Genomic DNA, 26,214 nt, shown 5'->3' on the forward strand with positions numbered 1-26,214 from the left:
CGCCCGAAACATCAAGACAGAAAAACTGCAGCAGAAGGGATTTAGTTCAGACGTTAGAAGTTCTCCCAACTGTAAAGGTTTCGGAAACACTGGAATGCATTACCAAGAAATACTGTGGAGTACTGTGTTCTGCACCTTTTAATACAAGGGCAAACAATTGTTTTCTAGACTGATAAGAATACAGGCAAATAAGGCAGATTTAAATGAACCATTCAAAACCCTCTTGGTCACACAGAATTTTACATAATACTTCAACAGGCCAAAAAGAACATATTTAAAACACCACTTTTGCCTTCTTTCTTGAATGCAGGATCAGGGTCAGCAAACTAGAGCTCACAGGCCAAACCTGTCCACACCCATTTGTTCCATACCATCTAGGGTTTCTTGTGTTCTACAGATGTGAGTAGCTGTGGTAGAGACTGTACGACTTGCCCCCCACCCCCCGCAAAGCTGAACACATTTACTATCTGGCTCTTCACAAAAAAAAGGAACACCAACCCTGCATTAGAATGCAGATAAAATTTCAAGTCGTGCCACCCTAGACACAAGCTGAGGGGCACTATACAATAGACCTCTGAACGTAAATTCCTAAAATAAAGTATCAAAGAGAAGCTAAGTACTTCAAGATGCTTTATCAGAGGTAGAGCTAATATCCACGTATAATATCTCAAGAGTTGTGGTAAGGAGAGCTGAACAGTCCTTACCGGTATAACTCCAGGAAGACAGCAGGCCTGATAAAAGCTTACTGCCTTGACCTGGGTAACAGTACTGCCTTCTTGGATGGAATAATTGGGCTCATATTCGTCTTCGTTTTCAGCACCATTAATTAATGGCCTGTGTGAGTCTTCTTCAAAATTTTCTTCTGCCTCGATACCTGGGAGACCTAAAACAATAACAGCCATGATTTACAGAGTGCCTTCTAGATGCCTGGCACTGAGCAAGGTGCTTTGCATGTATCATTACTCATGGGGTTGAGATTATTTTTATCTCCACTTTACAGAAAAAGCAACTAAGGTTCAAGGCCAGGGTCAACCAAGGTCAATTAATGCCACACAGCTAATAAGCAGATTCTACTTTACCTGGCTTCAAAGCAATGTTTTTTCAACGACATTTACACTATCTCAATTACATTTAAGAAAATGTTAATTACATACTATTAAACCGACATGTCTCTTCAATAACACGCAAAAGATGGAATTGTACATCTATTTGCTTCTGTGGTTTTGCTTGTATGTAACCACAGATAAGTATCAAACTAAATTACTTTTATGAAAGGAAAGAAATCTGTCTGAAGAAGTGAAATGAGAAATAGATGATGCTAATTTCCAGTCAGTGTCTCAATTACAAAACTCATCTGCAAATGCAGAGTTTTCCCTGAATCTAGAAAGGTGAGCCTCGCTCCCCTCAAACGTCTGTGCCCAGTTAGCCAACCAGTGTCTACGGAACACAAGCAGCAAATACGACTCCTTCAACCCCCTGAAAGGAGCCCACAGTTCTCCTAGGGAAAAAGAGATTGGCTGTGCTGGCTCAGGTTTCTCGTAAACAGTAACAGTAAGACATGCTGAACCGAAAGGACAGCTTCTCCTCACCGATTTCTTCTGGTGACACCAGGAGTCCAAAGAAGATGACGATCCCACCGGCAAACTGCACAGCCGCTGTCACCAGAAAGGCATACTGGAGAAGAGAGGAGAGAGGTGCTGCTTACCCATCGGGGCTATTGCTTAGAGCACATTCACTAGAAGCACATGTGGGGAAGGTGGTGGAGGATCGGGTGGGAAGAACAGGGGGATAGGGAAGGAAATGAGCACTGAGTGCTCAGGCCATGCCAGGCACGGAGCTGTTCCACTTGTGTTTTCCACGCATTTTCCCCCGGAGGCTCAGAGAGGCCAGTTAAGGTCCCAGGGACACTGAGTGGTACCACTGCAATTGTGAAATCAGGACTGGCTCCAAAACCTCATTCTCTGTACCACAGAGCCTCCCACAAGAGACAGTATCTGCCCTCAAAAATATTCTATCCAGTGGAGGGGATTAAACAATACACCAAACAATAGTATAAGGCATCAAGCAGGCGAATGAAGGAGAAGGCCCAGTCCTAATAGGAAACAGCTAACGATGCTGGCACAGCAACACAATGTCTTCAGGAAGAGCCGAAAAGGCCACTGATGGTCTGTCCCAGCACGCCCAAAGCAAAGGGACTGGGAGGGGATAAGAAAGCCTCCCACGTGGTCGAAGGAGGGGGGCGGCTTCACAACCAAAAATAAAACCGCTAGGAATAGGTGAGATCAAGACGAAAGAACCTTAAAAGCCAGGCTGCATAGAGGAATTTTATTTAATAGGGAATGGAGCCTGATGTGGACAGTCTAAATTTCTGGAAAAGACAGTGACAAAATTAGTGCTTCCAGAAGTCAAATCTGGGAGCCGCACGCGGGGTGAACCAAAATTCCCATCTGAGCCAATTAGTACAATCCAGACACGAAGCCAAGAAGCCTGGAATAAAAGTGACTGGGAATACAGGAAGGACTTCTCACGGAGCCTAACTAACTTGACCAAAATTCTTCTGAGACCAAACACTTGGTGAACTACTTCAAGATTTAACTACTTTTTAAAAGAGCAACTTACTTACTTTTAATTATTTAGGTTTTTGAACACATCACACTTTCATATGATCCAAGCAACCAAAAGTAAATGGGTGGTAAAAACTCTCCCTCCCACCTCTTCTCCCGTCCACTTAATCCTCATTTTCCTAACATACAACCATTATTGTTATTTGATTTCTACTTCCCAGAGACTGTTTTAGAAACATACAGTCCAATACAAATATACACTCTGATTCTTCCTCCATTTTACAAAAATGGCATCGTTCAGTACACACTGTTCTGCACCCTGTTTTTCTTCACTTAACAAACCACGAAGAACTTTCCCTCTCAGGACCCACTTCACAGCTGGGCCACCTTCGCTTGCATAGATGTGTCACACTGTGTCTCCCTCCTGGTTCACATATGTGAATTTTTTGCTCTTACAATGTTGAAATAACCACGTAGATGCATCACTTTGCACACGTGGAAGCACGGTCACCTGTGGCATGAATTCCTGGAGGTGGAGCAGCTCGGTTAGGGCAGCTGTCATTTTTTTTTTTTTTAAGATTTTTTTTTTTATTTATTCGACAGAGATAGAGACAGCCAGCGAGAGAGGGAACACAAGCAGGGGGAGTGGGAGAGGAAGAAGCAGGCTCATAGTGGAAGAGCCTGACGTGGGGCTCGATCCCGTAATGCCGGGATCACACCCTGAGCCGAAGGCAGACGCCTAACCGCTGTGCCACCCAGGCGCCCCCGGGCAGCTGTCATTTTGACAGACAGTCTCAGACAGGCTCCAAGAGAGGTCAATGCTTGTTTGTCCACATTCTCATAAGCACAAAGTGCTATCAAATTTATGGATTCTTACCAATATAATAAATATACAGCATAGTTTGTTTTTCTTCTCTTTTTCTTTTTTTACAGTGTAGTTTTAATTTGCATTTCTCCACCAACTAACACCTAAGCTCCACAGGGCAGAGATTTTTCTTTTTTGGCCAGTGCTCTATTCTCGACTGCTGCACTAGGAGAACTGTGATACATGTTTACTGAATGAATGAATAAGTTACAAATGAAGTGGAATGTTTTGTCATCTATTTCGAAGCCATTTCTATTCCTTTTTCATGAACTACACATTCAAATCCTTTACCTTTCTGTGTATTCTTGGTCTTCTTATTGATTTGCAGGTACTCTTTACTTACGTACTAGGGAGATTAGCTCTTGATCTGTAACATGAGCTGCACACACTTTGTTCCCAACTGATTATACTGTCTTCAGACTTGGGTATTTTTCCCATGAATAATTTCTGTGTTTGATATTCTCAAGTGTTCACTTTTAATATAAGCCTTGCCCCACCCAAACAAGCTCTACATAGTTCTGGATGGCCATGGTATTATTTCCTAGAAAACCAAAACATATTATATATAGTGAAGAGAAAGCTACAAGGAAATACCTACCTCATAACCGTACTGCAGAACAGAAGAAGCTAGGCACGCTCCCAAAATATTGCCCACTGAAGCACAGGCACTCCAGAGACCAAAAACAACTCCTCGCCTAAGACAGAGAACAATGAAAAACAAGACAATAGAATCAGAAGGAATTCTGGTACAGTTCAAACACAAAATGGCCAAAACAGTGAAGTTTACATTCCAAAGAACCAACATTCTATCTTAAGATTTTTTTAAAGTATACCCAAATGACGAAACATCAGGTCACTTTAAGAAAATACTAAACTAGGGATACCTGGGTGGCTCAGTCGGTTAAGCATCTGCCTTCAGCTCAGGTCATGATCCCAAAGTCCCAGAGAGTCTGCTTCTCCCTCTCCCCCTGCTCCTGCTCTCTCTCTCTCTCTCATGTGCATACTCTCTCACTGTAATAAATAAATAAAATCTTTTTAAAAAAAAGATAGTATTAAACTAAAGTTCAGGAGCGCCTGGGTGGCTCAGTCATTAAGCGTCTGCCTTCGGATCAGGGCGTGATCCCAGCATTCTGGGATCGAGCCCCACATCAGGCTCTTCCACTATGAGCCTGCTTCTTCCTCTCCCACTCCCCCTGCTTGTGTTTCCTCTATCGCTGGCTGTCTCTCTCTCTGTCAAATAAATAAATAAATAAAATCTTTTTAAAAATATATAAATAAATAAATAAAATTAAAGTTCAATTTCGGGTGCATCACAAGACACTGTTAAGAGAATTTTTAAAATAAGCCACAGACTATTTGCATATCATTTATCTAATAAAAGGCTCACATCTGGAATATAAAGAACTCTCAAAACTCAGTAATACAAAAACAAACAATCCACAGGTGCTGGCTGGCTCAGTAGGCGGAGCATGCAACTCTTGATCGCGGGGTTGTAAAGTTCAAGCCCCACGTTGGGTAAGGAGATAAAAAATTTTTTTTAATCTTAAAAAAAAATCCAATACAATGTTAAAGAGTATGAAAACTCAAGATAGAAAAGTTTTTGAAAAAGCAGCTTCATGCACACAAAAACATGATGCAAATAAGCACATAAAAAGGTGTTCAACATCATCAGACATTAGGGAAACACAAATTAAAACCACGATTATGTATCACTACATACCTACGAGGATAGGTGAAAGTGAGAAGAGCACACACATGTGTTGGCAAGAATACATAGCAACTAGAACCCTCACATGCTGCTGATGGGAATATAAAACGGTAAAGCCACTTTGGAAGAGACCGCCGGTTCTTGAAAAGATGAACATACACCTACCACATGACCCTGCCATTCCACTCTGACATACTCATCCAAGGAAAATGAACGCATATGTTCATACAAGGATTTGTACACAAACGTTCACAGCAACTCTATCTGTAATGGCCAAAAACTGGTAGCAACCCAACTGTTCATCACCAGATGAAAAGATAAATTGTGATACAATAGATTACCGCTCAGCCATAAAAAGGAATGAACTATCGATGCATGTGACATGATTGGATCTCAGAATAATTACACTGAATGAAAGCAGACAAGAAATAGTATATCCTGTATGATTCTCTTTATATTAAGTTTGAGAAAATTTCAAATTAATCTAAAGTGACAGAAAGCAGGTCAACAGTTGCCTGGAGATGGTAATGGGAGGGAGGAGAGGAACTGCCAAAGGGGAAGAGGAAACTTTTAGGGGTAATGGATACGTCCATTTTCTTAATCGTGACAGTGGTTTTAAGGATGTATGCAAATGGTACGTCTTAAATATGTGCAGCTTATTACATACCTTAATAAAGCCATTTAAAAAAAAAAGGAAGAAGAAGGATGGGCAAAGAATCTAGTGGAAGGAAAACTAGCTATTACAACAGTCCTGGAGAAAAATGATTAGCTCTGAACAGAGGCAATGACAGTACGGCTGGTGAAAGAAAGAAGAATTAATTTTTTTTTTTAAGATTTTATTTTTAAGTAATCTCTACACCCAATGTGGGGGCTCAAATTCACGACCTTGAGATCAGGAGTCACGCGCTCTTCTGACGGAGCAAGCCAGGTGCCCCAAATTAATTTTTTAACATCAAAATTTGTATTTTATTCTACTTGATACATACATTTTTAAATGTGTTTATTTATTTATAAGGAATTTCTACACCCCACATGGGGCTCAAACTCACGACCCCGAGATCGAGAGTTGCATGTTTTTCTGACCAAGCCAGCCAGGTGCCCCTCTATTAATAACATATTATGTTAGGTCTAGATTTTTTAGCTCCTTAAACATTTTTATAACCTCACTGAGACAGAAGGAGTCTTAGAAACGAACAGGAAGACAACACAGCAGTGAAAAATGTCTGTTCTGAAGTCCTAGCTCTGCTGCTTCCAGCCGTGCAATCTCAAGCAGGTCACAGCTAAGGTTCAGCGTTCTCAACTAGAACGTGCTACACTCCTCAAAGCACTGAGCACAGTGCTGTGTGGGAAAGCACTCGGGGCTGCACGAGTGTACCTGTCAGCGTGACCTAGTCGGAATCTGCTTTTAAAAACTATGGCCCTGGGGCGCCTGGGTGGCACAGCGGTTAAGCGTCTGCCTTCGGCTCAGGGCATGATCCCGGCGTTATGGGTTCGAGCCCCACATCAGGCTCTTCTGCTATGAGCCTGCTTCTTCCTCTCCCACTCCCCCTGCTTGTGTTCCCTCTCTTGCTGGCTGTCTCTATCTCTGTCGAATAAATAAATAAAATTTTGAAAAAAAACAAAACAAAACAAAACTATGGCCCTGGGAGCACCTGGCTGGCTCAGTCAGCAGACTGTGAGGCTCTTGCTCTCAGGAAGAGTTTGAGCCCCACAATAGGTAGAGAGTACTTACAAATAAAATCTTTTTTTTTTTTTTAAAGATTTTTATTTTTATTTATTCGACAGAGATAGAGACAGCCAGCGAGAGAGGGAACACAAGCAGGGGGCGTGGGAGAGGAAGAAGCAGGCTCATAGCAGAGGAGCCTGATGTGGGGCTCGATCCCATAATGCCGGGATCACGCCCTGAGCCGAAGGCAGACGCCCAACCGCTGTGCCACCCAGGCGCCCCACAAATAAAATCTTTTTAAAAAATAAAAACTATGACCCTGATAAAGGGGCACGATTCATCCGAGGTTAGCAGTTTTTTAAGGCAATGTCTTCAACAGATCACTTAATTCCCTGGAGCCCCAACATTTTCTACCTGGAAAACAAATAATTTAAACTAGATAATCTCCATGTTCTCCCCAGGGCTCAAAAGCCCTGCCCTGTTCCTCTAAAATAATCAAACCTAGCAAGAGGGTCCTGGAGGAAAGAGTCGGAAGGTCAGGCTCTGAATAACATTGGCTGACCAAACACATGATTTTAGAAGAAACCAGCTGAGGGGCACCTGGTGGCTCAGTCAGTTGAGCAGCCGACTCTTGATTATGGCTCAGGTCATGATCCTGGGATCCTGGGTTCGAGCCCTGTGTTGGGCTCCATGCTCAGCAGGGAGTCTGCTTCTCTCTCTCCTTCTGCCTTGCCCCCAACTCATGCTCTCTCTCTCTCATATAAATAAGTAAAATCTTAAAAAAAAAAAAATGTGTTGAAGCAATTTGAGCGATAGGATTTCAAGTGGTTTTACCTTTATTTTTCTCTGTTCATTTATGTTCTCTGGCTTGTCCACAATAAAGAAGAAGCCTTTGTCTAATTTTCAAAAATCTCGAATGGAAAAAAATTACTTTAAAAATCTTGATAAAAATAAACAGCATGTAAGCAGATAGCATCACCTAGTCCAATAGAAAACTAAAGTATTACATGGGAATAAGTATCTCTTAAAATTAATTCTCTTAAACCAGGAATGCTAGCGTTAGAATTCAACAGAAATCACCAGCACAGTGAAGTATAGTCAGAGTATTCTCATTAAGTGGTACTTATTCTACCCACAAGACATCTCATGGGTAAACTTTCACGACGTTACAGATTATTAGCCAGCAGGAATATGACTCCCATCGTGAACCTGGGGAGGCTGGAAACCCAAGGGGGGCCGGGCAGAGCATGCACTGATCACCTGGTGGGCGGATAATGTGTGCTGCATACACTGGCCTATGGTAAAGGGAGTAAACAAATAAAAAAGATTGAGCTATAGATTAAATAAATGTGTATTTCATAATATATAAATATTTATCCAGGAAAAATGAAAAAAATTCAAATTAATAATATTCCTGAAATCAGAATGTCACCAACAATGGCAAACAACAAAGCCAAGTCTTTGGTTATCTCAACTTATTTTCCATCTTGCAAATGAAATATGGCTCTTCTTCCTGGTAGCCTAGAAGATACTGTAGCAGGTGTCCACCTTCACGCCACGGCCTGCATCACACATAAACTCACATACCATCTGACAACTACTTGAAGGTTTATGGAAAAAATGTCCAATTTGGGCTTTTTTTTTTTAAAGATTTTATTTATTTATTTGACAGAGAGAGAGAGAGAAAGAGAGCACAAGCAGGGAGAGCAGCAGGCAGAGGAAGAGGGAGAAGCAGACTCCCCACTGAGCAGGGAGCCTGATGCAGGGCTCGATCCTAGGGTCCTGGGATCATGACATGAGCCAAAGGTAGATGCTAAACTGACTGAGCCACCCAGGTGCCCTCCAATTTGGGCTTTTAAGCCCCAAATTTGGCATTCTTCATCTGCATCTTATTAGAGTCTTCGTTATGTGATCTTAGTTAGGCAAGTCCCATAGATAATTGTTGGCCTCAGTTTCTTCACCTTTAATGTAAGAAGGTAAAACTAAACCACTGAGTCTCAAAAAAGGGAAGGGAAGGCAAAACACACATGAAGACATGTGATGGGATGGCACGTGAGATTTTATCACGTTACGTTACTTATATCCTGTAAAGGGAAGATTTTTATTAAAAATTGAGATGTACTGCCTTAGCCACACTCAAAATCTGACCATGGCCAGCAGAATATTAAGAATGTGCCTCACTGGGGCACCTGGGTGGCTCAGTCGGTTAACGGTCCGACGCGATTTCAGCTCAGGCCCTGATCTCAGGGTTGTGAGATGGAGCCTTGTGTCGGGCTCCATGCTGGGTATGGAGTCTGTTTAAGATTCTCTCTCTCCATATATTTGCAAATGATGCTACAGAAAAAAGACTGGTATCCAAGATCTACAAAGAACTTCTCAAACTCAATACATGAGAAACAAATAAACAAATCATAAAATGGGCAGAAGATATGAACAGACACTTTTCCAATGATGACATACAAATGGCTAACAGACACATGAAAAAATGTTCAAAATCATTAGCCATCAGGAAAATTCAAATCAAAACCACACTAAGATACCACCTTACGCCAGTTAGAATGGCAAAGATAGACAAGGCAAGAAACAACAATTGTTGGAGAGGATGTGGAGAAAGGGGATCCCTCCTACATTGTTGGTGGGAATGCAAGTTGGTACAGCCACTCTGGAAAACAGTGTGGAGGTCCCTTAAAAAGTTAAAAATTGAGCTACCCTAGGATCCAGCCATTGCACTACTGGGTATTTACCCCAAAGATACAGACGTAGTGAAGAGAACGGCCACNATATGCCCCAATGTTCATAGCAGCATTGTCCACAATAGCCAAATCGTGGAAAGAACCAAGATGCCCTTCAACAGATGAATGGATTAAGAAGATGTGGTCCATATATACGATGGAATATTACGCAGCTATCAGAAAGAACAATTTCTCAACATTTGCTGCAACATGGACGGCACTGGAGGAGATAATGCTAAGTGAAATAAGTCAAGCAGAGAAAGACAATTATCATATGATTTCTCTCATCTATGGAACGTAAGAACTAGGAAGATCGGTAGGGGAAGAAAGGGATAAAGAAAGGGGGGGGTAATCAGAAGGGGGAATGAAGCATGAGAGACTATGGACTCTGAGAAACAAACTGAGGGCTTCAGAGGGGAGGGGGGTGGGGGAATGGGATGGACTGGTGATGGGTAGTGAGGAGGGCACGTGTTGCATGGTGCACTGGGTGTTATACGCAACTAATGAATCATCGAACTTTACATCAGAAACCAGGGATGTACTGTATGGTGACTAACATAATATAATAAAGTATATAATATACAAAAAAAAAAAAAAGATTCTCTCTCCCTCTACCCCTCCCCCTGCTCACATGCACTCTCTCACTCACAAAAATAAAGAAAGAAAAAGAAAAAGAGAGAAAAAGAACATGTCTCACTGAGCTAGGCCATCCCTCCAGTCCACACTAATTCCTGTAATACGTTCTGACGTGAAACCTTCTCTCTCAACTAGTCTAATTTTCTAAAATAGAAGCTGTGGGTAGTGTCAAAAAGATCGACTTAACTGATGACAAGTCTGAATAATCTGATATTAAAATCACTTAAAAAGAGAAATTAAAGAGGAAGGGAGTGGCATACCCAGCTTTCCCAAACCAATTGCCCATAACAGCAACCACACAGGGCCAACCAGTGGACTGCAGCAGGCCATTTATGATCCACAGGCAGCAGTAGAGCCCCTTGTTGTAGAAATGCAGCCATTCTGTGACTGTGCCAAAGACGAAGACCTAAGAGACGAAGGGAAGAAAAGGGGACATGTGACATCCACACAGATACTTTCAGGGACACCAAACTGGCTACCACACTGACATTTGCACATTCAAAGGTCTAGAAAGGTCTAGAGCCTAAGAGACCTATGCCGACTCTTCAGATGCTCCCACTCAGAGCAGCACCGAGTAAGACACCCACCAAACCGCCACCTCTGCCCAGAGATGTCAAACACAATGCTCAGTAATGATTACCCCCGTCCAACTTGTATCTTAGGCTCTATGAAGTTAAGTCCTCATTGTTCAATTTCATTAGACAACGCTTTCCGTTTTCTCGTCACCAGGTCTGTGGGTGTGCAGGACTTCTGTAGGGACTGACTGAGGTCACATATGTGTGGTCAGGGCAGTGCCGCGCACACCGTGGGGACCAGGACGCGCCACCTACGGTCATTACTGCAGCCGTTGTAACCTGTGATCTGCTCAGCAATTCAGGAGCATTTGCCAAATCACTGCTTTTTTTTGGCATTTTCCTCAAGCAGATGTTTTATCGGTAGTCAGAGTTTCTTTTGGAGGGGTGCCTGGGTGGCTCAGTCAGTTGAGCGCCTGCCTTTAGCTTAGGTATGATCCCAGGGTCCTGGGATCAAGTCCCGCATTGGGTTCCTTGTGCAGCGGGGAGCCTGCTTCTCCCTCTGCCTGCCGCTCCCCCTGCTTGTGCTCTCTGACAAATAAATAAAATCTTTAAAAAAAAAAGGTTTTTTGGGAATATTTTGCATGGGCTAAAAACTAGTATGTACAATACTGTAGGATTCCATTCTGGAAAAAGCACAAGGACAGAAAAATGGTCAGCGGTTGCCAGAGGTTGGGGGAGGCGGGGGGAGTGGTGGTGACACAACTATACTCGTTTGTCAAATTTAGAACTACACACCAAGAAGGGCGAGTTTATGCACATACTTCAATTTTTCAAAAAATGTGAAAAAACAAAACAAAAATGTACACAGGATTTAAAACAATACATACATATGTGTGGGTGAGTGGGCCGTGAATAAGTGAAGTGTGTCGAACTCTCAAACGGCAGATACTGGAAAGCAGTAATAAAATTGGGTCTAACTGAACTCCATGCTTTCATTCAACAAAAATTCCTCACTAGGAGCTAGGAAACAAAAAAAGATGCATCAAATGTGGATCTTGGCCTCTCTAGCACTTCGTCAGCCAGGCGCTGTTCTGCGTGCCTCACACACAGAAACCCCTATAACCGTCCCTACCAACCCAGGTGGGAGGTATTCCAACAAGGAGGCTGAAGCACACAGCAATCACACCTAGGAAATGGCAGACGAGGGACAGACACCCAGGGAGTCCAGGTCTTAGGAAATCTGTGACCTCAACCACCATGCCACAGACTCCTAGGGAAAGCAAGAGTAATACAGAAATCAGTGGACTAAGTCGTTGACAACATCAGTGCCTTCAAAGAAATATAGGCGGGGGAGGCACAGAAGAGGAACCGATTACTTTCAAGAATGAATGAGGTCAGTAAAGGAAGACATTGTGAAGGAAGTGCCATTTGGCCAATAACTTGCTGGCGACATTGAGTGAGACTATGGAGAGCTGAAGAGAGAGCCATTCAAGGCAGGAAGAGCAAGAGCAAACATAGTGAGGCAGAAAGGCACAGGATATGTTAGGACCATGGAAAATAGTCTGGCCAGAGCCAAGTGGTGAAGTGTAGTGACAGACACAACAATCAAGGCGGGACATGACCCGGTTCTCGAGAGCACTGAATGCCGCGTTATTTATGCTTGGCTCTTGGGCTCGCTTCACAGCACGTATACTATTATGCATGGCTCCGGTGCTGACTGAGTCATGGAAGGGGCATGATCCAAATCTCACTTTAAAAAGATTCCCCTAACTGATGGGGCGCCTGGGTGGCTCAGTCGTTAAGCGTCTGCCTTCGGCTCAGGTCATGATCCCAGCATTCTGGGATCGAGCCCACATATCAGGCTCCCTGCTCAGCAGGAAGCCTGCTTCTCCTTCACCCACTCCCCCTGCTTGTGTTCCCTCTCTCGCTGCCTCTCTCTGTCAAATAAATAAATAAAATCTTAAAAAAAAAAATCTTCAAAGAAGCAGTCTGAAATTAAATAAATAAATAAATAAATAAATAAAAAGACTCCCCCAACTGAAAAGACACACACAGCATTAAAAAACTGAAGATTAATTTTACTTTTCTATTCTACATATAGAAATGGGGGGGAGGGTACTTGGATTCTAAAATACCAGACCAAGATGATGATACTGATGATGATGATACCTTTTCAACTTACCACTAGCGCAGAAGAGCACATGCCAAAAGACAGAACCCATCGTAAATTAAGCCGATCACCAACAATTCCACTGATGAAAAGGCCCTAAAAATAAAGCATTTTATTTTATAGCTCTGAATAACAATAGAGCCTGAGAAAAGGAAGACATGTTGCAAAGCAAGTAGGGAAATAAAACACTAACATGACTCAAAATTGAACTTCATTCTTACGCCCAGACTAGCTGTCTCCATCAGTTTCACAAATGTTTCATGAAACGACAGGGCGCTTCTGCACATGATACTGTAAACAGACTCATGCACCAAAATACCAGAATCCACTGTAACTTTGCTTCTACCAAAAGCAGATAGATCCCCCTCACTGCCTAAAAGGAGGCTGGAAAAACAAAAATAAAAACAAAATGAAATAAAACCAGGAATACTAATAAAACAAGCACATAAATATACTTCATTTTCTAGAACAGATCAACTCTTACAGATCAGTCATCTGCATTCCCAAAGGGGCTGCTCTTAGCCATCTGCATTCTGAATCAAGATGTGTTACAACATGTCCTGCACAACAGAAGTTTCTGGGGCACAGGCACTGCCTGTTTAATCTGACCCTTGGGTTTCATGACCTCATGAGGCAGGGAGAGTAGGGACGCAAAGACAGTAATTAGTTGAAGATAAGTACAAATGTTCTGCCTTCTGCTCTCCTCCCACGGAGGGGCAGGAAATAAAAACCTAGGTCATGGAAGCAAAGGCAGACAAAAGAGCCCAGGACAATACACTAGGTTTCTTCCATAAATACGTAAAATGAATAAACGCCCTGACTGGAAACCTAAATCCAAATACAAGTGTTTCTGATCAATTGATATCTACATTAGAGAAAATTTAGATACGTGTCTCATTATGGTAGACCTGTCACTACCTCAAAAGAGGCACCTGTAAGCTTTCGATCCTGTGTTCTATAGCTGTCACTCACAAGCCTTACGCTATATACAGAAATATATACATAAAAGAGCAGTGAAAAAATCTCTCAGTGTTTCAGATTAGGGAATCAATTCATTCCATGTTGTTCCAAAAGCCTGTATGATGCCTGGAAGCTACAGAAGAACATGCAGCTCAGTATAAAGAAATATGATCACTGACGTTTCATGGCACCTTTTATCTTCCAAACCTATTTAATTCTAGGGATAGGTATTATCACAACTCTACAAAAGAGGAAACTAACGATCAAAAAAAGGTTAAATTCCATTTCAAAACCGAGTTTCACACAGCTAGTTGACGGCGGTAGAGCCAGTCTTTGCACTAGACTACACTGCTTCTTAAAATACTCACAAAAGGCTCAAAGAGAGGCACCCCCGGAAGTGCACCAGCCAAAGCCAGGTGGCCATATACTGGCATTTCATACAGAAAACGCCCAGGGTGAGGGGCATGGCTATGTGATCTAAGGTCTGCTCCAATTGTTTCTACAAGTTTCCTCTTTGAAGAAGATATTTCAATAACTGCCCAAGTAAACATTCAGAGAATACTCGGGGACTTTCACTGGGGATTTCACATCACCTGGACATTCATAATGAAAAGGCTTTTTTATAGGGCGCCTGTGTGGCTCAGTCCGTTAAGTGTCTGACTCTTGATTTCGGCTCAGGTTGTAGTTTTGCGGTTGTGGGACTGAGCCCCGTGTAGCTCGGCAGGGAGTCTGCTTGGGATTCTCTCCCTCCTTCTGCCCCTGGCCCTGCTTGCATGTGTGCATGTACTCTCTCACACTCTCTCTCAGATAAATAAGTCTTTAAAAAAAAAAAAAGGTTTTTTTGTAACTGTACACATTTTCAAGAGAGGAAATCAGACACTGGGAGGAAAGGGAGGACCACTCAGGGTTTGTGGGTCCAGGGGCTACCACCTCTTCCCACAGCCTTAATTCAGCAACCACCAAACCTGCTCCCCACAACCACACAGAGATCCCAGCTGCCCCATCCAAGATGACTACCCCAGACAGAGAATTAGCCCCTGCCATGCTGGTATGGCTCCCAGGACACCACCATCCCACGGTTCTCCTCCTTCACTGCTCTACCTCGGCCCTGCTCGTCCACTGTTCATGTCCCCTGCCTCTAAGTAAGGAAAGCCCTACTCCTCTTCTCTATCCTCACCCGCTCCCTTGATGATTTCATCCAGTCTCGTAATTGAAAATTATCTAGATGCCAAGGACTCTCAAATTTGTACCGCCAGCCTGAACCTCTATCTTGAACTCCAGACTCGCATAATCAAGTGTCTACTCTTCATCCTTGGGGCAGTAATAGGTATCTCACAGATAACATGTCCAAAAGACATTTCCCCCAAAGCCTACCGTCCCCATCATCTTCCTCTCTGTCAATGATACTTCCTCCCTAGAGTCGTTCTCAACACCTCCTTTTCTCTTATATTCCACATTCAACAGGAAAAAAATTTCTTGGTTCTACCTTCAAAACACAATTAAAACCTACTCTTCTCACCTCTGTTACTCCCACCCTGGATCTAAGCCACCATCATCCTTCACCTCAAAACTGGAATAGCCTAACCTGTCTCCTTGTTTCTGTCTCTGCCCTTTGGTCTAGTCTCCCAGGGCAGCAAGTGCGCCTGTCCAAACACAGGGCAGATCCTGGTACTCCTCTGTGAAAAACCTTCCAGGGCTCCCATCTCACTCAAGGTTAAAGCCAAAGCCCCAAACAAAGGAACCGAAGCCCTAAAGGTCTGAGCCCCATTCCTTCCCTGGCCTCACTTCCTGTCACTCTGTTCCAGTCACCCTGACCTCACTTACCCACTTCAGGTCTTTGCTCAAATATCCCCTCCCACCCGAGGCTTTCCCCAGCCATCCTACTTAAATTATGACTCCCAGACAGGGCTATTTATTCCCCTTTTCCTGCTTTTTTCTCCACAGCACCTACCCCCTTCAACCATACTCTCTATTTGCTTATATATTACTATTTGTCTTCCTTAGATCCCATTGCAAGAATATAAGTTTTATAAAGCTAGGGATTGTTCCTGTGTTGCTCACTGATGAACTCCCACAGACCTGGCACATGCTAGGTGCTCAGTAAATATTTGTCAAATGGATGAATAAATGAATGGATGGATAGGTGGATGGATGGATGGATGGATGGATGGATGGATGGGAGGGACACAGAACATCAACTTTAGCAATACTGAACTCTCCTTAGTCAGCAAATTCTAGAATCCCTTACACACTTTATAAGGTTGGGAGTCATTTCCATTTCCATCTTTCCTCAACCTAAAACCCTCAAATTCTAAAACTTACCACAGCGTAAGAGAAGAGGAAAATAGTATCCAGGGTCCCGAGGAAAAGAGTGGCCTCCTCTGCACTGGGAAACAAATGGTTGCTGTTCCAGATCTGTAGCGACACAACAAGAACCACATCAGTCCCCACCGGTGCCTATCAGGTCTTCCCATTTCTCAGAGCACCGGCATCTACAGCCTCACAGAATCCTGGGGAGGTTGAACAGAGGAAGTCGGCACTCTGTAGGCAAGGCAACGCACATGCCAAAAGGTCTGCAAGGTCAAAGCTATTTGCACAATACTAAAATGTTATCTGCTTTTGCCCTTTAACTTTTCCATTGATGATGCAAACGCAGGTGGGGGGGGTCATGTAAGCTCGTGTGGCTCAGCAGGAGTCAAGGCAGTTACACTAAACCTAATCCTATATTTAAAAAAAAATAATCGCTGTATTTATTGCCACAGTCACAGTTTAAAAAAAAAAAAGCCAATTTCACTTAAGAACATCCTCGGTACATGTTAGATGCTCAATAAATATTTGTGGAGTAGTAGAGTGCCTGAGTGGTTCTGTCGGTTGAGCCCTGGACTCCTGATGTCAGCTCAGGTCAGGATCTCAGGGTCGTGAGATCGAGCCCGTGGGCTCCATGCTCAGTGGAGAGTCTACTTGTCCCTCTCCCTCTATTCCACCCCCCCACACACAAGCTCTCTCTCTCTCAAATAAAAATCTTTTTAAAAAAAAACTGTTGAGCAGTAAGAAGTATTAATTGTATTAAATCTGGCTCGAGTACACTTATCTTTGATACTCTGTGTGCTGGAGTGGACAGAGCGCACCCGCACTCAGCAAACAGAAGCACCACGGCTGTCCCGCAGGAAAGCAGTTGCGCAGCTGTGTGAGGGGCAAGCGAGGGGGCTGTTTTTCACTTGAAAGAATGACTGACAGACAAGCTATAGTTATTCAGATTTGGGTATTTGGCAGATATTTCCTCAAAAAAGAACGAAATAAGCCTGTCATTTCAGAATCCATTCAAAGACAAGACAGACAAATGGATCTTAATGTAAGGGTATAAAAAGTTAATTGATACAGTTTCAGATTCCACATGGCAACTAACCTTTAAGAAACTGCCACTTGTCAAATTCTGGCGTAGTATCAAAGATGAATGCCCACAATTAACTGAAAAGGCTATTAAAATACTTCTCCCTTTCCCACTATGTATCTGTCAAAGGTCAAATTCTCTTTGTATGGTTCAAAGGATCATGTTGCAAGAGACTGAATTCAGAAGCAGACATGAAAATCTACTATCTTCTATTAAGCCAGACATGAGGGTTGCAAAAATGTAAACCAATGCCACTCTCCTCATGAAGTGATTCTGTTCCAAAAAAATCGTTTTTCATAAAATGTTATTTATGTTAACACATTATGAATTTATTTAATTCACTTAAAAATAACTAAAAAAAGAACTTTTTGAGATTTTATTTATTACTTATTTTAGAGGTGGGGGGAGAGGCAGAGGGAGATGGAGAGAGAGAATCTCAAGCAGACTCTGTGCTCAGTGTGGAACTCGACCCGGGGCTTGACCCCACAACCCTGAGATCACGACCTGAGCTGAAATCAAGAGTCAGATGCTTAACCAACTGAGCCACACAGACACACCTGCCCTTTTGATTGTTGAAAACTGATGTATTTTTTTTTCAATTTCTCAGTTTTAATTTCTAAAACAGTAAGTATCTAAAAATATGAACCCACATAACCAAAAGCTCTTTGGGATGATCCTCAGAGCAAAAATTTAGAGAACTATGGGAATAAATGATTTCTGAGATGGGCTGTTACAGAAAAGAAATTCTGACTTTAGAATATTCAGAAGAAAAATCACAATCAGCAATAAAAAAAAATTTGAGAAGAAAGCAAAATTATAAAAGAATATATAAAGTGTGATTCTAAAGGACTGGGACTCACTTCTGTGTGGCTTGTGGCACCAGTCTTGCTCCTTTAACACCGCCTCACATACTGCTGTCATGATAGAGAAGAGCTTCCAAAGCTAAGATCCATCAATGTCTCAGTGCGCTAAGTGGGGCCCTAAAGTTCTCCAATTAGAGTTATTTTGCCACATTTTCCCTCGGACCACAATCTCTGACCCTGATGTTCATCAGGACCCAGGATTAAGCCCTGTTGGGCACACACCAATGTGACAGCGGCCTCAAGCAGCTGCTTGGTTTCTGGAGTTTTTCTTTATTCTCTCAAGAGGTCACCAAAACTCCCGGCAGGTGTGGTTTTCACAAGAACTGACAGATTTTAAACAGGTTTCTTCTGCTTCACTGCCAGAATTCAGCTGACATATACTTTTGATGGCTTACTTGACAAGTAGAAAACAAAGCCAAGCCAAAAACTAAAAAAACAAAGTAGGATTAACACAAAGATACAGAAAATAGGATAACAGAAAAAGCCTAGAAAAGAAAGTTTAACCCAATCATAGAAGTCAGATCAAGAAGAATATACTAAGTGAGAAATGGTCCAAATAAACACAGTGAATCATCCAATGTTTTGTGAAAGTCACCGACAAAATGACTTTACCATGCTGAAACCCCACATGCTTCAGTGGTTTGAGGTGCCCTGCAAGTGTGTACAATTATCACATGAACCCACTGGCCTGTATGAATGTGGGGTTTTCCTGTGTCTGGAGGGGAGGGGTTGCACGAGCCTACGAGAACAGCTGCGTGTTGAGGCACTTCCTGGAAACACAAAATTGCGTGCTTACATCAACAATGACAGTATGGGTTTCCTAAGTGAGAATGTTCATCACCGAGTGCGGGTGAGGCATGGGGTAGGACCCACTGACAAGAGCTTCCTGCAGTGGTGAGCGGAGAATGAGCTAATGCTGACCTGCGTTCAGGGTTTGTTCTCTGCCTACAGTGAGTGGTTTCCGCTGACGTTAGGTTCTTCAGGGGAAGAGTGGCTGTGGATGAGCTTGAGATGGAATGCTGAGGACACCCTGAATCCCGCTTCCCTCTCCTGCACAGTGGAGGCCCCCTACACTATGCTCATGGAAAGACTGTACTGTCGGGAGAGGTAAGGCCTTTAATTTAGTGAATAAAATTCTGTTTACAATTTTCAGTCAAGTTATCTGACATGTCAAATTTAACCATTACTTCCTTATTACCTCTAAACTTAGATTTTATGTTATGTTCACTGGCTGTTTTCAAAGTTTGTCCAAATCAGCGGGATCCATTATAAATTCTCAAGGTAAAGGGACTGTATGTGCTTAATTCTTTTTGTAAAGCACCTAAGATAGCTATGCATAAAAATGAAAGCTATCTTAAGTAATTTTTGATAATGCTGTTCAGGACACATAAGTAATGTTTAACAATATATAAGCAAAATATTTTTCAGAATAATTCCACATAAACTTCCAGTTCTAGAAACACTTCCCACTTTGGACAAGAAAGCAAGTCCCAAAGGGAGGCCAGGGTTGACAGTTACAGACCCAGAAGCACAGGAAGAGTGAAAGGAACAGATGGCCCTAGCAGCTCCACTCCCAGCAGTGGGCTTCAGGAAGGAAAAAACCCAGACCTTAAGGTCTAAAGAAAGGAACGGAAGGTCAGCACAGCTGTCCACAGCACAGCAGAGACAGAAGTACAAAGATCTTCAGGATCAGTCTGAACTTGACTTCTATATAACCAATCCATCCAAACTATTTAATCCATAGCTCTGAAAAACCAGAATGGTGAAACCTATTGTAGCAGCAACTAGAGTAAGTAAATAAATGAACACCCAAACAGAAAAGTTAATGCAAGTCCCATAAGAGCTAATAATGTGACATAGTTACTGGCAGGAAAGAGTTAACACAGCAGGCCCCAGACTGTTCTCCTCAAAAGGGCCTACTTGTGAGGCGAGCCCCTGGCTGGCCTCTGGTAACAGGGATTTCAGGAGGGTTCCCATCCTTCCCTGCTAAGAGTGGTTCACTACACCTAAACTGCTTATACAAACAATGTGGTTTATGCTGAACCTGCTTTCCTTCTGAGAGTCTGGAATTTTTGTATGTGCCAGGCACAGGGTGCCTATACGACCAGTCCCAATAAAAACCCTGGGTGCTGAGTCTCTAATAACCTTCCCTGGTAGACAAGATTCCGCCACTGTTGTCACAACTTGTTGCTGGAAGAATTACATCCATCCTATGTAACTCCACCAGACATGCGCTCTTGGAAACTTGCACCTGGCTTCCTCCAGACCTCAGCCTGTGTGCCTTTTTTCCCCTTTGCTGATTTTGCTCTGTATCCTTTCACTGGAATAAACCATAACTGTGAGTAGGACTATAAGCTGAGTCCTGTGAGTCCTCTTAGTGAATCATCAAACCTGGGGGTGGTCCTGGGAACCCCCAACTCAGTCATCTAAAAAGCAAAGGCAGCCTTAGGCAGTATAACCAGAAACTCGGTGCCTAAATGAAACCCGATCATTCTGTATACTAGTCAGACCCGTGCAGTACCACAGTTAGAGCAGAGTGTACCACACTACAGATGAAGGGGCCAGCGATGTCTGGCCTCAACGAGAGAAACTTAGGGAGACAGGTTTTCTTTGACTATTCAGCAGGCTGTCATGCAGCAGGGATCAACCACTACGCGTGCCTCAGAAAAAAACCCAAGAGCGAAACTAAACAGCAGAATACTTTTCCCTCAATACAAGAAAGAACGTCCTCAAAGTATTAAAGCAGAAGGTGAGTGGTCATCTTTCAATAATGACAAAGAAAGATTCCATTCTGGCTGAGAGGTTAGAGCACACGACCACTCTAAGGCCATTCCGTCTTGAAGGTTTGTGACAAGTCACCTGATCATTTAGACATACTCACTGTGCACACAACACTAGTCAAGACTCAGTGTGAAATCTAGTCCTCTATTCTTAATATCTTTCCTTTTAAAAGTTCCTGATAACTTAAATTCAAGAAAAATTGTACAAGAGGGCCGCCTGGCTGGCTCAGTCAGAAGAGCATGGAACTCTCGATGGGGTCGTAAGTTTGAGCCCCACGGGGGTATAGAGATTACTAAAAAAATAAATAAATAAACTTTTTTTTTTAAGATTATTTATTTATTTATTTTTGCGAGGGAGAAAGAAAGAGAGTGCGAGAGAGAGCATGAGCAGGGAGAGGGGCAAAGCGAGAAGCAGACTCCCTGTTGAACAGGGAGCCCAATGCAGGGCTCCATCCCAGGACCCCGGAATCATGACCTGGGCCATGGGCAGACGCTTAACTGACTGACCCACCCAGGCGCCCAAAAATAAACTTTAAATAAAGGGGGGTGGGGAAGAAAAATCGTACAAGAGCATCTTCAACAAAACATTAGTTCTGTGAGGACAGGCTTTTTTTTTTTTCTTTTAATCCCCTCTCTAGGCTTTTTTGTGTTGGGGGGGGGTATGCTCACTGCCTAGAACAGTGTTTACGCAAGACAGACCCTCAATAAACAATCGACTAAGTAGTTTAATCACATTTTGAGGGGATAGTTCTATAACCTTCAGATCTGTCAACTTTTAATTTAATTGATCCAAATAAGGGGAAAATATTTTAAGAAATAAGACATGCTGGGGCGCCTAGGTGGCTCAGTCAGTTAAGCATCTGACTTTGGCTCAGGTCATGATCTCAGGGGTCCTGGGATCAAGCCCCGTGTTGGGCTCCCCACTCAGTAGGGAGTCTGCTTCCCCTCTCGCTCTGTCCCACCCCTCCCCCAGCTTATCCTCTCTGTCTCTCTGTCTCTCAAATGAATAAAACCTTAAAAAAAAAGAAGAACACATGCCAAAAATATTAATATGTATGTACATAACTCCACATAGGTAGAACTCAAGGAATGCGGTAAAGAATGAGTGGAATGGACTTGCGTATTGATGTAGGATATTGTAAAGAATAGCATCTCCATTCCAAACTGTCATCAAAGGATTCACCTGATCCATAATGAATTCAAGGAAGTGGATACATACTCCTTGACTTCTAGACTCTTAAGCAAGACACAAGCAAATGAAACAATTAGAAAGTGTGTAAACACTGAGACATTAAATTATGTAACACACTGTATACACCTTTCAGAAGGGGAAAAAAATAAGTGAAAGGCGGGGGGGGGACTTGATAGAAAAACTAGCATTTTAGGGGTGCCTGGCTGGCTCAGTCAGTACAGCATATGCCTCTTGGTCTCAGGGTCATGAGTTTGAGCCCCATGCTGGGTGTAGAGGTGACTTAAAAAAAAAAAAAATGGCATTTTATCTTGCCACAAAGGAAAAAGCAAGATTCAGATGGGTGGGAAGAAAGCAAAGGAGCATACAAAAGAATATGAGCAAAATCTCAGAGGCAGAAATGAGTTGAGGTACTTGTGAAACCCAACTTCGCCAGATATGCGTCACCTCAAAACAGTGAGAAGGAAGCTGGATGGAAGGGTTGGACAGACCTGAGTCAGGGCAAGCTAAGAAATTGAGCAGAATAGTTTGGGTTTTATGCCATAGGAAACAGCCATTTCAGAGTCCTAGGCAGATGAATGAAACAAAGTTGAAGAACTTGAGAGGAATTCAGAGGGTGGGCACAGCTCCCTTCCTGAACCCGCCCTAGCATTTGCTCTGCTTACCTCTACAGGCAGTCTAATAGACTTGTTAAAAGCACTTGGGGTCCACTGCTTAGAGATACTGACTTTGACATTGCTGAAAGTTTTTCTTGATGCATGGAGCAACGAATAACTGCAAAAGAGAAAAGAAATACGGCTGAATGAATAGCAAAGAAAACGGAATTTGATAAAATCCCGGATATAGGCCCATTTGTTTCATTCAATTTTAGAATTCTTCTCTTGAAAAAAAAAAAAAAAGGAAAAGTACTGCCTTATAAAAACTATCAATTGAACAGTCTCTGCCAAGCAAAAGAAAAAACTAATTTTCTTCAATATGAGCCCCTGTGTTCACTCACAACTTATCCCTCCACCTAGAAGATAAATCATGGTGCAGTTCCGTAAAGAATTTTAAGTCTTTAACAACCGTTGGCCCCTTGATGCATTAGCCATTAAGCAGCTTTCTCTGAAGTCCTGTCTTTTCCGCCTACTGATGCTCCTGTCACCCCTCCCAAATGGGTAACCCTAAAGCAAGCATCCAAAATTACCTATCAACTCTTACATAGCGAACCATTTCCTAGTTTCTGCCTTAAAACAAACAAATAAATCACATAATTTGTGGTGCCTTCAATAAAGATTAATAACAAACAAAATCTACCTAGAAGATATAATCAAAATAGCTGAGTCACAGGGTTATAAGTAACATGGCTCGTAAAACCAAAGAGCCTGGCTTATGGCATCTACGGACCACCAAAGAGAGCCATGGAGGGCCACAGAATCATAAACATGGACGATCTCTCAGTCATGCTAACACTCGGGATCTTGCAGGAGTTACTAGAGCTCCTCACAAGTGTCTCATACCACCTTCACTGCTCAAGGATGCACAGGCAGTCCCTGAATATGCGCACCCTTTGTCCTGAAGCTCCTGGCTTCAACAGCTAACAAACTATATTAAACCAGGGTTTCTCAACCGAGGCACTACTGACATTTTGGGCCCCCCAAATTCTCTCTTGTGGGAGGCTAGCCCATGTATCTACAGCAGCATCCCTGGTCTCTACCCATTGCAAGTGGCACCCCTTCCCCCGGTGTGACACCCAAAAATGCCTCTGGACATTGCCATAAATGGGCAAAATGGTCCTTGAAAACTACTCAGAGGTACCAGAAAGCACAACAGAAACAATAACTAGCCCATTTCTTAAGCCCATGCCAATCACCGCACTGAATACTTGCCGTGCCAGTAACTAGCTCCCTCAACCAAACAAAACCAAAAAACACAAGAGCACACAGCTTGGGCAACAAACGTACCTGAAGAAGGTGAGCAGGAACACAACAACATGATGATGGCTGAACCGGGAGAACAGAGTTCCTCTCTGAAAAATATTTGGCCAGGCCATAGTCTTCCTGACCTTCCTTCTCACCTCTGATCTTAAAGTTTGGATAGTGAATTACTTACATCATTTCTTCTTTCTGGAAAGACAAAATGCATTATCAACATTACTTAAAATAGGCAGTCTATCCAAGAACTGAACTATTTAGTCTTCTAACCAGTCAGTATATTATCAGGCCTTGAAAAAAATCACATGGGCTAACTTGACACCAGAAAACTAGATCGTTAATTATGTTTATAACAAGTCCTAAAAAAGAAAAATCCTTCACAAAAGATTACATCCTAATGGAACTCTCACACAAACTGATAAGAAAATCACTAATTCAGGAGCGCCCAGCTGGCTCAGTCAGAACGTACAACTCTTGACCTCAGGGTTGTGAGTTCGAGCCCGACATTGGGTGTAGAGACAAAATAAAATCTTTTTTTAAAAATTTATTTATTTATTTGAGACAGAAAGAGTGAGCGAGAGAGAGAGCATGAGTGAGGTGGAGGGGCAGAAGGAGAGGGATAAGCAGACTCCCTGCTGGGCAGAGAGACTGACATGGGGCTCAATCCCAGCACCTTGGGATCATGACCTGAGCCGAAGGCAGACGCTTAACTGACTGAGCCACCCCGGCACCTTAAAAATAAAATCTTAAAAAAAGAGAGAGAGAAAATCACTAATTCTGACAGAAAAACGAGGAAAGGAAATGACTAGGCAATTCAGAAGAAATGAAATGGCTATTAAACTTAATCAAATAAAAGCTCCAATCTTACCAATAACCCAAGAAATGCCAAGTAAGGCAAGAAAACGTTTTCATAGTTAAAAAAGATTGTGCACAGGGGCACCTGGGTGGCACAGCAGTTAAAGCGTCTGCCTTCGGCTCAGGGCGTGATCCCGGCGTTGTGGGATCGAGCCCCACATCAGGCTTCTCCTGCGATGAGCCTGCTTCTTCCTCTCCCACTCCCCCTGCTTGTGTTCCCTCTCTCTCTGGCTGTCTCTATCTCTGTCGAATAAATAAATAAAATCTTTAAAAAAAAAAAAAAAAGAGAGAGATTGGCTTAACAAAAGTCTTTAAAAAAATAAAATAAAATAAAATAAAAAATAAAAAAGATTGTGCGCAATGCAGTTCAAGGTCTAGTGACTCCTGAACTCTCTCTCATATGCTGCTGAGGGAGGTGAAACGTAATATTACAGGAAGATAATCGAGCATGTTCATCAAGAGCCTTTGACACAAAAATTCAATTTCCAGGGATCTACACCTAAAGAAATACAAGATACATTCAGGTCTATAAACAAAAGTAGTTTTCACAACATGTCAAAGGACCTTTTTTATATTAAAGTAATAAACTTTGTGTCAGTCATAAGGAAGCCGGGAAAGAGGCAGTGCCACTCCCATCCCATCTGTCTCCACTACTTCCTCTCACGGCTCCCTGGTCCCCTCTGAAAGCTGCACCGTGCTCTGACAAAGTAAGCATCTAAACTTAATGCCTCCAGTTATTAGTCTGCAGAAACAACCTAAATATGCAATTAAAAGGGGAATGATTAAATAAACTATGGTATAGCCATATGGCTGAATATTTTATAATCATTTGACATGATGAATCAAGGCTTTTTAATGACATGAAAAAATGTCACATAAAAACAGTAAAAAATGGGGTGCTTGCCTGGCTCAGTCAGTAGAGCATGGACTCTTGATCTCCGGGTCATGAGTTCAAGACCCACATAGGGCGAAGCTTACCAAAAAAAAAAGTAAGATATGACTTATAAATATAATCAACTCAACTCTATGTTTACATAATGTTTACAAATAAATAGGGAATATACTACTTCTCTCTGGGTATCAGCATTATGGGTAATTTTAATTCTCTATAACCTTTCCTAAAAATTCTACAATAAAGGCGTATATTACTTTTACAATCAGAAGGGAAAACATACACAGCATTGGAAAAGCCCTATAATTTACCTGCATATTAGAAAAAAATTAAATTAACAAAATGACCTGTATGCTACATGTATTACAACAGCCAAGGTGGGAGACAAACTCAAGAACTCCCAATACTGAAATTGGCAAATCACAGGGCTTTGCTTTCAAGGCTGTGCTCCTTGTAACTTCTATTATACTCATGTTTTCACTAGCCACAGCTTAGTAGATGTAGCCAAACCTTAC

At 42.5% G+C, this 26,214-nt stretch overlaps 1 protein-coding gene across 4 annotated transcripts in view; it reads right to left on the reverse strand.

Annotated features, from left to right (window-relative positions):
* The window catches only part of SLC37A3 (solute carrier family 37 member 3), a 46,519-nt gene that overhangs the window by 13,369 nt on the left and 6,936 nt on the right, over nucleotides 1-26,214 (reverse strand). For all 4 annotated transcript variants that reach the window (XM_034637995.1, XM_019794085.2, XM_011218196.3 and 1 more), the window contains exons 2-9: nucleotides 23,983-24,144; nucleotides 22,705-22,813; nucleotides 16,139-16,231; nucleotides 12,869-12,952; nucleotides 10,432-10,577; nucleotides 4,028-4,124; nucleotides 1,590-1,674; nucleotides 705-883 (exon numbers count right to left, since the gene is read on the reverse strand). In XM_034637995.1, the coding sequence (XP_034493886.1) occupies nucleotides 705-883; nucleotides 1,590-1,674; nucleotides 4,028-4,124; nucleotides 10,432-10,577; nucleotides 12,869-12,952; nucleotides 16,139-16,231; nucleotides 22,705-22,813; nucleotides 23,983-24,071 (882 nt within the window). In that variant the 5' untranslated portion in view covers nucleotides 24,072-24,144. The remainder of the gene's footprint in view (nucleotides 1-704; nucleotides 884-1,589; nucleotides 1,675-4,027; nucleotides 4,125-10,431; nucleotides 10,578-12,868; nucleotides 12,953-16,138; nucleotides 16,232-22,704; nucleotides 22,814-23,982; nucleotides 24,145-26,214) is intronic.

The sequence above is a fragment of the Ailuropoda melanoleuca genome, chromosome 1 (assembly GCF_002007445.2).
Source record: "Ailuropoda melanoleuca isolate Jingjing chromosome 1, ASM200744v2, whole genome shotgun sequence".
Classification (NCBI taxonomy): Eukaryota; Metazoa; Chordata; class Mammalia; order Carnivora; family Ursidae; genus Ailuropoda; species Ailuropoda melanoleuca.